Consider the following 14,640-nt stretch of genomic DNA (forward strand, 5'->3'; position numbering starts at 1 on the left):
AGGCTGTACCCTGACAGTTTTAGACAGTAGCCAACAGGCTGTATCCTGACAGTTTTAGACAGTAGCCAACAGGCTGTACCCTGACAGTTTTAGACAGTAGCCAACAGGCTGTACCCTGACAGTTTTAGACAGTAGCCAACAGGCTGTACCCTGACAGTTTTAGACAGTAGCCAACAGGCTGTATCCTGACAGTTTTAGACAGTAGCCAACAGGCTGTACCCTGACAGTTTTAGACAGTAGCCAACAGGCTGTACCCTGACAGTTTTAGACAGTAGCCAACAGGCTGTACCCTGACAGTTTTAGACAGTAGCCAACAGGCTGTATCCTGACAGTTTTAGACAGTAGCCAACAGGCTGTATCCTGACAGTTTTAGACAGTAGCCAACAGGCTGTACCCTGACAGTTTTAGACAGTAGCCAACAGGCTGTACCCTGACAGTTTTAGACAGTAGCCAACAGGCTGTATCCTGACAGTTTTAGACAGTAGCCAACAGGCTGTATCCTGACAGTTTTAGACAGTATCCAACAGGCTGTATCCTGACAGTTTTAGACAGTAGCCAACAGGCTGTATCCTGACAGTTTTAGACAGTAGCCAACAGGCTGTACCCTGACAGTTTTAGACAGTAGCCAACAGGCTGTACCCTGACAGTTTTAGACAGTAGCCAACAGGCTGTATCCTGACAGTTTTAGACAGTAGCCAACAGGCTGTATCCTGACAGTTTTAGACAGTAGCCAACAGGCTGTATCCTGACAGTTTTAGACAGTAGCCAACAGGCTGTACCCTGACAGTTTTAGACAGTAGCCAACAGGCTGTACCCTGACAGTTTTAGACAGTAGCCAACAGGCTGTATCCTGACAGTTTTAGACAGTAGCCAACATCCTGACAGTTTTAGACAGTAGCCAACAGGCTGTATCCTGACAGTTTTAGACAGTAGCCAACAGGCTGTACCCTGACAGTTTTAGACAGTAGCCAACAGGCTGTATCCTGACAGTTTTAGACAGTAGCCAACAGGCTGTACCCTGACAGTTTTAGACAGTAGCCAACAGGCTGTATCCTGACAGTTTTAGACAGTAGCCAACAGGCTGTATCCTGACAGTTTTAGACAGTAGCCAACAGGCTGTATCCTGACAGTTTTAGACAGTAGCCAACAGGCTGTACCCTGACAGTTTTAGACAGTAGCCAACAGGCTGTATCCTGACAGTTTTAGACAGTAGCCAACAGGCTGTATCCTGACAGTTTTAGACAGTAGCCAACAGGCTGTATCCTGACAGTTTTAGACAGTAGCCAACAGGCTGTATCCTGACAGTTTTAGACAGTAGCCAACAGGCTGTATCCTGACAGTTTTAGACAGTAGCCAACAGGCTGTATCCTGACAGTTTTAGACAGTAGCCAACAGGCTGTATCCTGACAGTTTTAGACAGTAGCCAACAGGCTGTATCCTGACAGTTTTAGACAGTAGCCAACAGGCTGTATCCTGACAGTTTTAGACAGTAGCCAACAGGCTGTATCCTGACAGTTTTAGACAGTAGCCAACAGGCTGTACCCTGACAGTTTTAGACAGTAGCCAACAGGCTGTATCCTGACAGTTTTAGACAGTAGCCAACAGGCTGTATCCTGACAGTTTTAGACAGTAGCCAACAGGCTGTACCCTGACAGTTTTAGACAGTAGCCAACAGGCTGTATCCTGACAGTTTTAGACAGTAGCCAACAGGCTGTATCCTGACAGTTTTAGACAGTAGCCAACAGGCTGTATCCTGACAGTTTTAGACAGTAGCCAACAGGCTGTATCCTGCCAGTTTTAGACAGTAGCCAACAGGCTGTACCCTGACAGTTTTAGACAGTAGCCAACAGGCTGTATCCTGACAGTTTTAGACAGTAGCCAACAGGCTGTACCCTGACAGTTTTAGACAGTAGCCAACAGGCTGTATCCTGACAGTTTTAGACAGTAGCCAACAGGCTGTATCCTGACAGTTTTAGACAGTAGCCAACAGGCTGTACCCTGACAGTTTTAGACAGTAGTCAACAGGCTGTACCCTGACAGTTTTAGACAGTAGCCAACAGGCTGTACCCTGACAGTTTTAGACAGTAGCCAACAGGCTGTATCCTGACAGTTTTAGACAGTAGCCAACAGGCTGTATCCAGACAGTTTTAGACAGTAGCCAACAGGCTGTATCCTGACAGTTTTAGACAGTAGCCAACAGGCTGTACCCTGACAGTTTTAGACAGTAGCCAACAGGCTGTATCCTGACAGTTTTAGACAGTAGCCAACAGGCTGTACCCTGACAGTTTTAGACAGTAGCCAACAGGCTGTACCCTGACAGTTTTAGACAGTAGCCAACAGGCTGTATCCAGACAGTTTTAGACAGTAGCCAACAGGCTGTACCCTGACAGTTTTAGACAGTAGCCAACAGGCTGTACCCTGACAGTTTTAGACAGTAGCCAACAGGCTGTATCCTGACAGTAGCCAACAGGCTGTACCCTGACAGTTTTAGACAGTAGCCAACAGGCTGTATCCTGACAGTTTTAGACAGTAGCCAACAGGCTGTATCCTGACAGTAGCCAACAGACTGTATCCTGACAGTTTTAGACAGTAGCCAACAGGCTGTACCCTGACAGTTTTAGACAGTAGCCAACAGGCTGTATCCTGACAGTTTTAGACAGTAGCCAACAGGCTGTATCCTGACAGTAGCCAACAGGCTGTATCCTGACAGTTTTAGACAGTAGCCAACAGGCTGTATCCTGACAGTTTTAGACAGTAGCCAACAGGCTGTATCCTGACAGTTTTAGACAGTAGCCAACAGGCTGTATCCTGACAGTTTTAGACAGTAGCCAACAGGCTGTATCCTGACAGTTTTAGACAGTAGCCAACAGGCTGTATCCTGACAGTTTTAGACAGTAGCCAACAGGCTGTACCCTGACAGTTTTAGACAGTAGCCAACAGGCTGTATCCTGACAGTAGCCAACAGGCTGTATCCTGACAGTTTTAGACAGTAGCCAACAGGCTGTACCCTGACAGTTTTAGACAGTAGCCAACAGGCTGTATCCTGACAGTAGCCAACAGGCTGTATCCTGACAGTAGCCAACAGGCTGTATCCTGACAGTAGCCAACAGGCTGTATCCTGACAGTTTTAGACAGTAGCCAACAGGCTGTATCCTGACAGTAGCCAACAGGCTGTATCCTGACAGTTTTAGACAGTAGCCAACAGGCTGTATCCTGACAGTTTTAGACAGTAGCCAACAGGCTGTATCCTGACAGTTTTAGACAGTAGCCAACAGGCTGTATCCTGACAGTTTTAGACAGTAGCCAACAGGCTGTATCCTGACAGTTTTAGACAGTAGCCAACAGGCTGTTTCCTGACAGTTTTAGACAGTAGCCAACAGGCTGTATCCTGACAGTTTTAGACAGTAGCCAACAGGCTGTATCCTGACAGTTTTAGACAGTAGCCAACAGGCTGTATCCTGACAGTTTTAGACAGTAGCCAACAGGCTGTACCCTGACAGTTTTAGACAGTAGCCAACAGGCTGTATCCTGACAGTTTTAGACAGTAGCCAACAGGTTATTGTGGCTATCTGAGCATAATGTACACCTACCAACCAAACCAATGGAGCAAATCCCATTACATTTTCACATGGAAATAGCTTTTGATTTCTATGATCTAGCCGACAGTAGCCTATATGTGGTGTTCAGTGCAGGCCTATATTGCATGAGACTTCTTAAAATGATGAAGGGCTTGACATTAATTAACGCTTTTTACTTGGTCTGTAACAGCAGGGGCCAAATAGCTGACTGTATGATGCAAGAAACAACTTTACAAAATAAAGTTAATTATTACCATACAGAGAATTAGACCATGTAGGCTAACCCTCTGCCTATTGTCTTATTTGCATATTCAAGCCTTAATCAAAACACAACACTGCCCCTTTAATTAAGACATAAGCATTTTACCTGACTGGCTTTTCAAAGACAGCTTGAAATGTAGCCTCCACGTTTTGTTCTCTTGTAGGAAACAGTAACTCCCCATTGCTGACCTATACTTATCTACAGTATAATTGGGCTAATAACTCACTAACTAGTAAAGACTATCAACGAATGTGCACACGCGCGGCTCCGAACTGATCTGAAAAGCGCATTCACTCATGAGTGATTGAAAGACCGCTCGTGGACTACTACCCCCCCCCGTCAATAGAATTCTACTCTGTTGCGCTCTGGCTCTGCCTACAACACAATACCAGACTCAATCTTGTAAAGTTAGATTTGTTTTGGTTTGTTGCATTGAAAAGGGGCTGATATAATGTTGATTCCTGGAGGAGGTGCGCAACTTAAGAGTGAACATTGGTTAGGGGTGAAAGGTCAGACTCACGTCAGCGGGGGCGAAGGCGCAGCGTTCTCCGAGGCTGGCTGCAAGGTTGTGTCCGTCTGAAGAGGGAAGATCCAGAATCACAGCACACGCCCCCTGCTGCACCAACCGCTCCACGGTGGCCCGGCCCAGCCCTGACGCACCGCCTGTCACCAGGCCGACCATACCCTGGGGGTGACATGGTTTAGGTCAGGGGGACAGAGACGTAGACAGACACAAACACACAGGGTAGGGCGTCCAATCAAAACACACAGGGTAGGGCGTCCAATCAAAACACACAGGGTAGGGCGTCCAATCAAAACACACAGGGTAGGGCGTCCAATCAAAACACACAGGGTAGGGCGTCCAATCAAAACACACAGGGTAGGGCGTCCAATCAAAACACACAGGGTAGGGCGTCCAATCAAAACACACAGGGTAGGGCGTCCAATCAAAACACACAGGGTAGGGCGTCCAATCAAAACACACAGGGTAGGGCGTCCAATCAAAACACACAGGGTAGGGCGTCCAATCAAAACACACAGGGTAGGGCGTCCAATCAAAACACACAGGGTAGGGCGTCCAATCAAAAACACATATTTTGACCAATGGGTAAAATGTTATGTTGTGTAGATAATCCTCTAGGAAAACCAATGGTTAAAACCTCATGTCTCTTTCATCATCTGTTCAAAAGGGATTGGAGGTTCTACCCTTGTAGGATGGCAAGCATTATAGTGACTAGATCAATGGAGGCCAGAGGGAAAGAAAGTGGTAAGAAATCTGGAAAATAGCACCACGTCAGCTGGGCTGGGCTACTGGCTAACGGACCGGCTCACTTTCCCGATGAACTAGTCATCTTTCTTCTCCAATCCACAGGAAAATGTGATGGAAACCCAGTTCACTTGTATTTTTTTATAACCGTAAAAGTTATTTTTATGTGCACCAAGTCATCAGACACAGCCTTTTATCCACAAGTCAATTTGATGGAAACATCTCTGGCGGGAAAATTATTTTATGAAGATTTTAGAATAGTCACATGAAAATCTGTAGCCAATTGGATGGAAACCTAGTTTATGACTGAGATCGGGAATAACAGATTACAAAAAAAACGAACTCATTCGTTACCAGCTAAAATATTGTAATCAGATTACAGATACTTTAGAAAAACGATATGATCCAATCCAGGAAGACTTTAGATTCAGATGTTCCTTTGTTCTTAATGACATTCAAATCAGAGCTGAAAAAATGGGCTATTTACATTTGTTCCACCTGAGGGAGTCTGACCACCAATCAGAGACCACTATGATGACTCACCAAATGATGACCACCAATCAGAGACCACTATGATGACTCACCAAATGATGACCACCAATCAGAGACCACTATGATGACTCACCAAATGATGACCACCAATCAGAGACCACTATGATGACTCACCAAATGATGACCACCAATCAGAGACCACTATGATGACTCACCAAATGATGACCACCAGTCAGAGACCGCTATGATGACTCACCAAATGACCACCAATCAGAGACCACTATGATGACTCACCAAATGATGACCACCAATCAGAGACCACTATGATGACACACCAAATGATGACCACCAGTCAGAGACCGCTATGATGACTCACCAAATGATGACCACCAATCAGAGACCAATATGATGACTCACCAAATGATGGCCACCAGTCAGAGACCACTATGATGACTCAACAAATGATGGCCACCAATCAGAGACCACTATGATGACACACCAAATGATGGCCACCAGTCAGAGACCACTATGATGACTCACCAAATGATGGCCACCAGCCAGAGACCACTATGATGACACACCAAATGATGGCCACCAGCCAGAGACCACTATGATGACACACCAAATGATGGCCACCAATCAGAGACCACTATGATGACGCACCAAATGATGGCCACCAATCAGAGACCACTATGATGACACACCAAATGATGACCACCAGTCAGAGACCACTATGATGACACACCAAATGATGACCACCAGTCAGAGACCACTATGATGACTCACCAAATGATGACCACCAATCAGAGACCACTATGATGACTCACCAAATGATGACCACCAGTCAGAGACCACTATGATGACTCACCAAATGATGACCACCAGTCAGAGACCACTATGATGACTCACCAAATGATGGCCACCAGTCAGAGACCACTATGATGACACACCAAATGATGACCACCAATCAGAGACCACTATGATGACTCACCAAATGATGGCCACCAGTCAGAGACCACTATGATGACGCACCAAATGATGGCCACCAGTCAGAGACCACTATGATGACGCACCAAATGATGACCACCAATCAGAGACCACTATGATGACACACCAAATGATGGCCACCAGTCAGAGACCACTATGATGACACACCAAATGATGGCCACCAGTCAGAGACCACTATGATGACACACCAAATGCGTTTGATGGATCGTGGGAAAAGAGCAGTAATAGGCTTTTGCAGCCTACAGTCCAACCTGTCTTCCAATGGTGCGGCTGCTGTCGGGATACAAAGATTATCCAACTTCAATAAACGCTAGGAGGTTAAGGACATAGCTTACAGGCGATACGGATATCACTTACTATTGACATAGCACATTGATGTGAATCCCACCGCTGGTCTATCATTTAGATGTTATTATTGATATCTCCATTAATTTCTATGCCCCCAGACTCTGGAATAGCCTGCCAGAGAACCTGAGGGGGGCTGAAACTGGGGACATATTTAAAAGAGATCTTAAAACACCTTCTTAGTTTTGCTTCTCCTCAGGAGGCTTTTTAGTCCTTCAGTTTTTATTCTTTTTCTTTTGTGTTTGTTGTGAAATTAATATTGTAGTTTTTATTTATTTTTATTTGTTTGTTTCCTGTGTAGCACATTGTGTTGCATTCCATGTCTGAAGTGTGCTGTATAAATAAAGCTTGATTTGATGCGTTGTTGCCTACCCCCACCCCCTGGGCCCCTCAGGGGTGCGTGCTCAGTCCCCTCCTGTCCTCCCTGTTCACCCATGACTGCGTGCTCAGTCCCCTCCTGTCCTCCCTGTTCACCCATGACTGCGTACTCAGTCCCCTCCTGTCCTCCCTGTTCACCCATGACTGCGTACTCAGTCCCCTCCTGTTCACCCATGACTGCGTACTCAGTCCCCTCCTGTCCTCCCTGTTCACCCATGACTGCGTACTCAGTCCCCTCCTGTTCACCCATGACTGCGTACTCAGTCCCCTCCTGTCCTCCCTGTTCACCCATGACTGCGTGCTCAGTCCCCTCCTGTCCTCCCTGTCCACCCATGACTGCGTACACAGTCCCCTCCTGTTCACCCATGACTGCGTACTCAGTCCCCTCCTGTCCTCCCTGTTCACCCATGACTGCGTACTCAGTCCCCTCCTGTCCTCCCTGTTCACCCATGACTGCGTGCTCAGTCCCCTCCTGTCCTCCCTGTTCACCCATGACTGCGTGCTCAGTCCCCTCCTGTCCTCCCTGTTCACCCATGACTGCGTGCTCAGTCCCCTCCTGTCCTCCCTGTTCACCCATGACTGCGTACTCAGTCCCCTCCTGTCCTCCCTGTTCACCCATGACTGCGTGGGGGTGCCAGGACAACAACCTCTCACTCAAAGTGGACAAGACAAAGGAGCTGATCGTAGACTACAGGAAATGGAGGGCCGAACACGCCCCCATTCACATCGACGGGGCCGTAGTAGAGCGGGTTGAGAGCTTCAAGTTCCTTGGTGTCCACATCACTAAGGACTTATCATGGTCCAAACACACCAACACAGTCGTGAAGAGGGCACGACAAAGCCTATTCCCCCTCAGGAGACTGAAAAGATTTGGCATGGGCCCTCAGATCCTCAAAAGGTTCTACAGCTGCACCATAGAGCGCTTCTTGACTGGATCACCGCTTGGTATGGCAACTGCTCGGCATCCGATCGCAAGGCACTACAGAGGGTAGTGTGTACGGCCCAATACATCACTGGGATCAAACTACCTGCTATCCTCGACCTCTATACCAGGCGGTGTGAGTGGAAGGCCCTAAAAATAGTCAAAAGACTCCTGCCACCCAAGTCACAGACTCTCTGCTACCGCACGGCAAGCGGTACCGGAGCGCCAAGTCTGTGACCAGAATGCACATGAACAGCTTCTACCCCAAAGCCATAAGAGTGCTGAACAGTTAATCAGTTACCCTAACCCTAATCAGTTACCCTAACCCTAACCCTTTATAATGTACGGTCATGGTCAAAAGTTTAGAGAATGACACAAGTATTGGTCTTCACAAAGTTTGCTGCCTCAGTGTTTTTAGATATTTTTTGTCAGATGTTACTATGGTATACTGAAGTATAATTACAAGCATTCCATAAGTGTCAAAGGCTTTTATTGACAATTACATTAAGTTTATGCAAAGAGTCAATATTAGCAGTGTTGACCCTTCTTTTTCAAGACCTCTGCAATCCGCCCTGGCATGCTGTCAATTAACTTCTGGCCCACATCCTGACTGATGGCAGCCCATTCTTGCATAACCAATGCTTGGAGTTTGTCAGAATTTGTGGGGTTGTGTTTGTCCACCCGCCTCTTGAGGATTGACCACAAGTTCTCAATGAGATTAAGGTATGGGGAGTTTCCTGGCAATGGACCCATAATTTCGATGTTTTGTTCCCCGAGCCACTTAGTTATCACTTTTGTCTTATGGCAAGGTGCTCCATCATGCTGGAAGAGGCATTGTTCATCACCAAACTGTTCTTGGATGGTTGGGAGAAGTTGCTCTCTGAGGATGTGTTGGTACCATTCTTTATTCATGGCTGTGTTCTTAGGCAAAATTGTGAGTGAGCCCACTCCCTTGGCTGAGAAGCAACCCCACACAGGAATGGTCTCAGGATGCTTTACTGTTGGCATGACACAGGACTGATGGTAGCGCTCACCTTGTCTTCTCCTGACAAGCTTTTTTCTGGATGCCCCAAACAATCGGAAAGGGGATTCATCAGAGAAAATGACTTTACCCCAGTCCTCAGCAGTCCAATCCCTGTACCTTTTGCAGAATATCAGTCTGTCCCTGATGTTTTTCCTGGAGAGAAGTGGCTTCTTTGCTGCCCTTCTTGACACCAGGCCATCATCCAAAAGTCTTCGCTTCACTGTGTGTGCAGATGCACTCACACCTGCCTGCTGCCATTCCTGAGCAAGCTCTGCACTGGTGGTGCCCCGATCCCGCAGCTGAATCAACTTTAGGAGACGGTCCTGGCGATTGCTGGACTTTCTTGGGTGCCCTGAAGCCTTCTTCACAACAATTGAACCTCTCTCCTTGAAGTTCTTGATGATCCGATAAATGGTTGATTTAGGTGCAATCTTACTAGCAGCAATATCCTTGCTTGTGAAGCCCTTTTTGTGCAAAGCAATGATGACGGCACGTGTTTCCTTGCAGGTAACCATGGTTAACAGAGGAAGAACAATGATTTCAAGCACCACCCTCCTTTTAAAGCTTCCAGTCTGTTATTCTAACTCAATCAGCATGACAGAGTGATCTCCAGCCTTGTCCTCGTCAACACTCTCACCTGTGTTAATGAGAGAATCACTGACATGATGGCAGCTGGTCCTTTTGTGGCAGGGCTGAAATGCAGTGGAAATGTTTTGGGGGGGATTAAGTTCATATTCATGGCAAAGAGGGACTTTGCAATTAATTGCAATTCATCTGATCACTCTTCATAACATTCTGGAGTATATGCAAATTGCCATCATAAAAAATGAGGCAGCAGACTTTGTGAAAATTAATATTTGTGTCATTCTCAACTTTTGACCACGACTGTATTTATTTATCTTAATTGTTTTGCACTGACTCTATGCACACCCACTAGACTCTACCCACACACACACTACACTGACACTCCAACACACACGTTGCTGCTACTCTTTATTATCTATCCTGATTGCCTAGTCACTTTTACCCCTACACACATGTACATACTATATTACCTCTACCTCATACCCCTGCACATTGACTCAGTACAGGTATTCCTTGTATATAGCCTCATCGTTTTTATTGTGTTACTATTTTCTTTTTTATTTAGCAAATATTTGTCTTACTTTTTAACTCTGCACTGTTGGGAATGGGCTCGTAAGTCAGCATTTCACTGTATAGTCTACACCTGTTGTATTCGGCGCATGTTATCAATAAAATGTGATTATTATCTGTAGTAGCAAGCAATGGGTTGGTTAGAAGAAGCCTACATAACCAACCCATGAAGTAAAATGCAACATCCATTTATGGCCAGCTATGTAAACTCTAACATTGATTTATCCTGCAATAGGTGTTGTTCAATTGGAAATATTCATTTGTGTCTTCTTCTAATTCCTCTTAAGGGGAAAGTCATCTAAAAGTAACTGAAAGTAATCAGAATATGTTACTGAGTTTGGGTCATCCAAAAGTTATGTTACTGATTACAATTTTGGACAGGTAACTACACTGAACAAAAATATAAAAATGCAACATGTAAAGTGTTGGTCCCATGTTTCATGAGCTGAAATAAAAATAAAAATCCCATACATTTTCCATACGCACAAAATGCTTATTTCTCTCAATGTTGTGCACAAATGTGTTTTCATCCCTGTTAGCGAGCATTTCTCCTTTGCCAAGATCATCCATCCACCGGACAGGTGTGGCATATCAATAATCGGATTAAACAGAATGATCACTACACAGGTGCACCTTGTGCTGGGGACAATAAAAGGCCGCTTTAAAATATGCAGTCACACAAAACAAAAAAAGTGCACCGAACAGCCGAAAAACCCCTAACCAAAGTCCAAAACGAACAAACATCATCATAATATATGCAGGAACTCTTCCAAACTGTTTCGGCTGGGAAGCATGTGGACATCTTTATCCATAATAATCTCATGTAGACTAGCCTGTAGCCTGTGGACATCTTTATCCATAATAATCTCATGTAGACTAGCCTGTAGACATCTTTATCCATAATAATCTCATGTAGACTAGCCTGTAGCCTGTGGACATCTTTATCCATAATAATCTCATGTAGACTAGCCTGTAGACATCTTTATCCATAATAATCTCATGTAGACTAGCCTGTAGCCTGTAGACATCTTTATCCATAATAATCTCATGTAGACTAGCCTGTAGACATCTTTATCCATAATAATCTCATGTAGACTAGCCTGTAGCCTATCTGCGAACTGTTGTCTAGAGCGCAAGTGCCAAGACCATTCCGTACATAAAAACTTAAGCGAAAATGTACTTTGTGCGCACTACGTCATCACGCACTGAAGTCCATTTAGTGAAAACATTCCACTGGTGTTAAAATGCCCACATTTTCTTTATACGGATTCTAGAATATTCGCATAAAAATCTGTAGCCAATTGGATGGAAACCTAACTATAGCCTTCCATAACTGGGTAACTTGCTTTGCAGCTCACTAGCTCACAACATGCAAACCTAACTTGCAATAAATAACCTTTATACAGAGTAGGACTGTACGTCAATGTGTCAGCCAAGGCGGCAAGGGCAGCGACTGAGGGAAGGTGTTGTGCACGCTGGCGTTAACTAGCAACACAAAATAAACTTGTCAATGGAAGGACAATTAGTCCAACTGACAAACTTACAGTATCCTCCTCAATTCTAGAACTAAACCCCCGCTAACATGTACCGCCTGATGTGACAGAAGTTGAAAACACCAAATCATCGTAGTTAACAAGCTTTCTGCCATCGCTAGCTACTAACCTTGATACTTCGAATGTTCGCCATGTCTGCGAGCTCTGCACTGAAACTGGGCAACCCGGCCGCCGTTACCTTCTTCTTCTTCTTCTTCAGTGGGGTTTATCGGCGGTTGGCATCCAACATTATGGTGCATTACCGCCACCTACCGTACTGGAATGTGGGCTAGAGACGGGGATAAACTAAATTCGACCTGCCAACCCCGTTTCTCTTAAAAAAGATAACAAAATATTTGAGACTATATCTAATGACGTTCTGCTCAATATACTCTTTAAACTAATTTCCTGTATCCCCTTCTACCTCATACTACATCTCATCCTCTCTCTTTCCCTCTGATACTGCCCACACTGTAGCAATACATGCTCCACGGTCTCTGTTTCCTGACAATAATCACACTTTCCTGATGGATGCTTTCCTATCACGTTTAATGTCTTATTCAACTGGCTGTGTCCCACCCTTAATCTTGTAAAAATAGCCTCCTCTCTTCTGTCCCTTCCTGCCGTCCTCCCCTCCCCGACTTTCCTCTGTACCTGAAATAAATGCCTTCCCTTATTATCTCTATTCCACTGCTCCTGCCATCTCTGCACCATCACTGTATATATCAATCTTTTTGCCTCTGCCTTGCTCATTGACACTTCAACATCAACATCCCCACTACTAAGTGCTTGTTTAGCCTGTTAATCTACCGCCTCGTTCTCCTCCCCCCCACATGGGCTGGGACCCAAGTAAATCTTATCTGAATACCCATCTGTCTAATCCTGCCATGGGTTTGTAGCACCTCATAAAGCAGGTCTTGTCTGCTACGTGAGCTAAAGGACTGGAGACTCATTAACACTGCACATGAATCACAGCAAATAACTACTCTGTCTGGCTTGACTTCCTCCACCCACTGCAAGGCCAACAGTATGTCCATCAGCTCCACCCACTGCAAGGCCAACAGTATGGCCATCAGCTCCACCCACTGCAAGGCCAACAGTATGGCCACCAGCTCCACCCACTGCAAGGCCAACAGTATGGCCACCAGCTCCACCCACTGCAAGGCCAACAGTATGGCCACCAGCTCCACCCACTGCAAGGCCAACAGTATGGCCACCAGCTCCACCCACTGCAAGGCCAACAGTATGGCCATCAGCTCCGCCCACTGCAAGGCCAACAGTATGGCCATCAGCTCCACCCACTGCAAGGCCAACAGTATGGCCATCAGCTCCACCCACTGCAAGGCCAACAGTACGGCCATCAGCTCCACCCACTGCAAGGCCAACAGTACGGCCATCAGCTCCACCCACTGCAAGGCCAACAGTATGGCCATCAGCTCCACCCACTGCAAGGCCAACAGTATGGCCATCAGCTCCACCCACTGCAAGGCCAACAGTATGGCCATCAGCTCCACCCACTGCAAGGCCAACAGTATGGCCATCAGCTCCACCCACTGCAAGGCCAACAGTATGGCCATCAGCTCCAGCCACTGCAAGGCCAACAGTATGGCCATCAGCTCCACCCACTGCAAGGCCAACAGTATGGCCATCAGCTCCACCCACTGCAAGGCCAACAGTATGGCCATCAGCTCCGCCCACTGCAAGGCCAACAGTATGGCCATCAGCTCCACCCACTGCAAGGCCAACAGTATGGCCATCAGCTCCGCCCACTGCAAGGCCAACAGTATGGCCATCAGCTCCACCCACTGCAAGGCCAACAGTATGGCCATCAGCTCCGCCCACTGCAAGGCCAACAGTATGGCCATCAGCTCCACCCACTGCAAGGCCAACAGTATGGCCATCAGCTCCACCCACTGCAAGGCCAACAGTATGGCCATCAGCTCCGCCCACTGCAAGGCCAACAGTATGGCCACCAGCTCCGCCCACTGCAAGGCCAACAGTATGGCCATCAGCTCCGCCCACTGCAAGGCCAACAGTATGGCCATCAGCTCCACCCACTGCAAGGCCAACAGTATGGCCATCAGCTCCACCCACTGCAAGGCCAACAGTATGGCCATCAGCTCCACCCACTGCAAGGCCAACAGTATGGCCATCAGCTCCACCCACTGCAAGGCCAACAGTATGGCCATCAGCTCTGCCGTATATACAGCCAGATGATCTGTAATACGTTTCCTGACTTCCACCCCACACTCCTGCACTACAAATGATGACCCAGTACGTCCTGTCCTTGGATCTTTTGAACCATCTGTGTAAATGGCCACAAAATCCTGATACACAGTTTCCAGACGTCTCTTAAAGAAATCAGATGGATCAACCCCCTCCCTATCTTTCTGTAGTCTCTCCAACACTTCTAGATAAACTACTGGAGGCAGGAGTAGCCATGGTGGATTTACAGGAATAACTACCGTTGGACTAAACTCCCTTCCATACAGTCCCATCTCCTTCGCCTGGGTATTACCTACCCGCCCCTGTATGACATCTAGCCTTTCCAGTGAGGCCCGGTCTGCCGAACCATATGCTATACTGCCATAGTCTATTACAGATCGGATCAATGCAACATACATGGTCTTCAATGAGGAACGCCCAGCCCCCCACTCCTTCCCCGCCAGACAGACAG

The 14,640-nt window shown here is 46.7% G+C and overlaps 1 protein-coding gene across 1 annotated transcript in view; it reads right to left on the bottom strand.

Moving 5' to 3' along the window:
• LOC311150201 (3-hydroxyacyl-CoA dehydrogenase type-2-like) overlaps positions 1-12,158 on the bottom strand; it is a 36,421-nt gene extending 24,263 nt beyond the window's left edge. The window contains exons 1-2 of the mRNA XM_084187543.1: positions 12,094-12,158; positions 4,361-4,525 (exon numbers count right to left, since the gene is read on the bottom strand). Coding sequence (XP_084043669.1) covers positions 4,361-4,525; positions 12,094-12,117 — 189 coding nt within the window. The 5' untranslated portion in view covers positions 12,118-12,158. The remainder of the gene's footprint in view (positions 1-4,360; positions 4,526-12,093) is intronic.
• Positions 12,159-14,640: the final 2,482 nt, after the last annotated feature.

This window comes from Coregonus lavaretus (assembly GCF_964263955.1).
Source record: "Coregonus lavaretus genome assembly, chromosome: 22".
Classification (NCBI taxonomy): Eukaryota; Metazoa; Chordata; class Actinopteri; order Salmoniformes; family Salmonidae; genus Coregonus; species Coregonus lavaretus.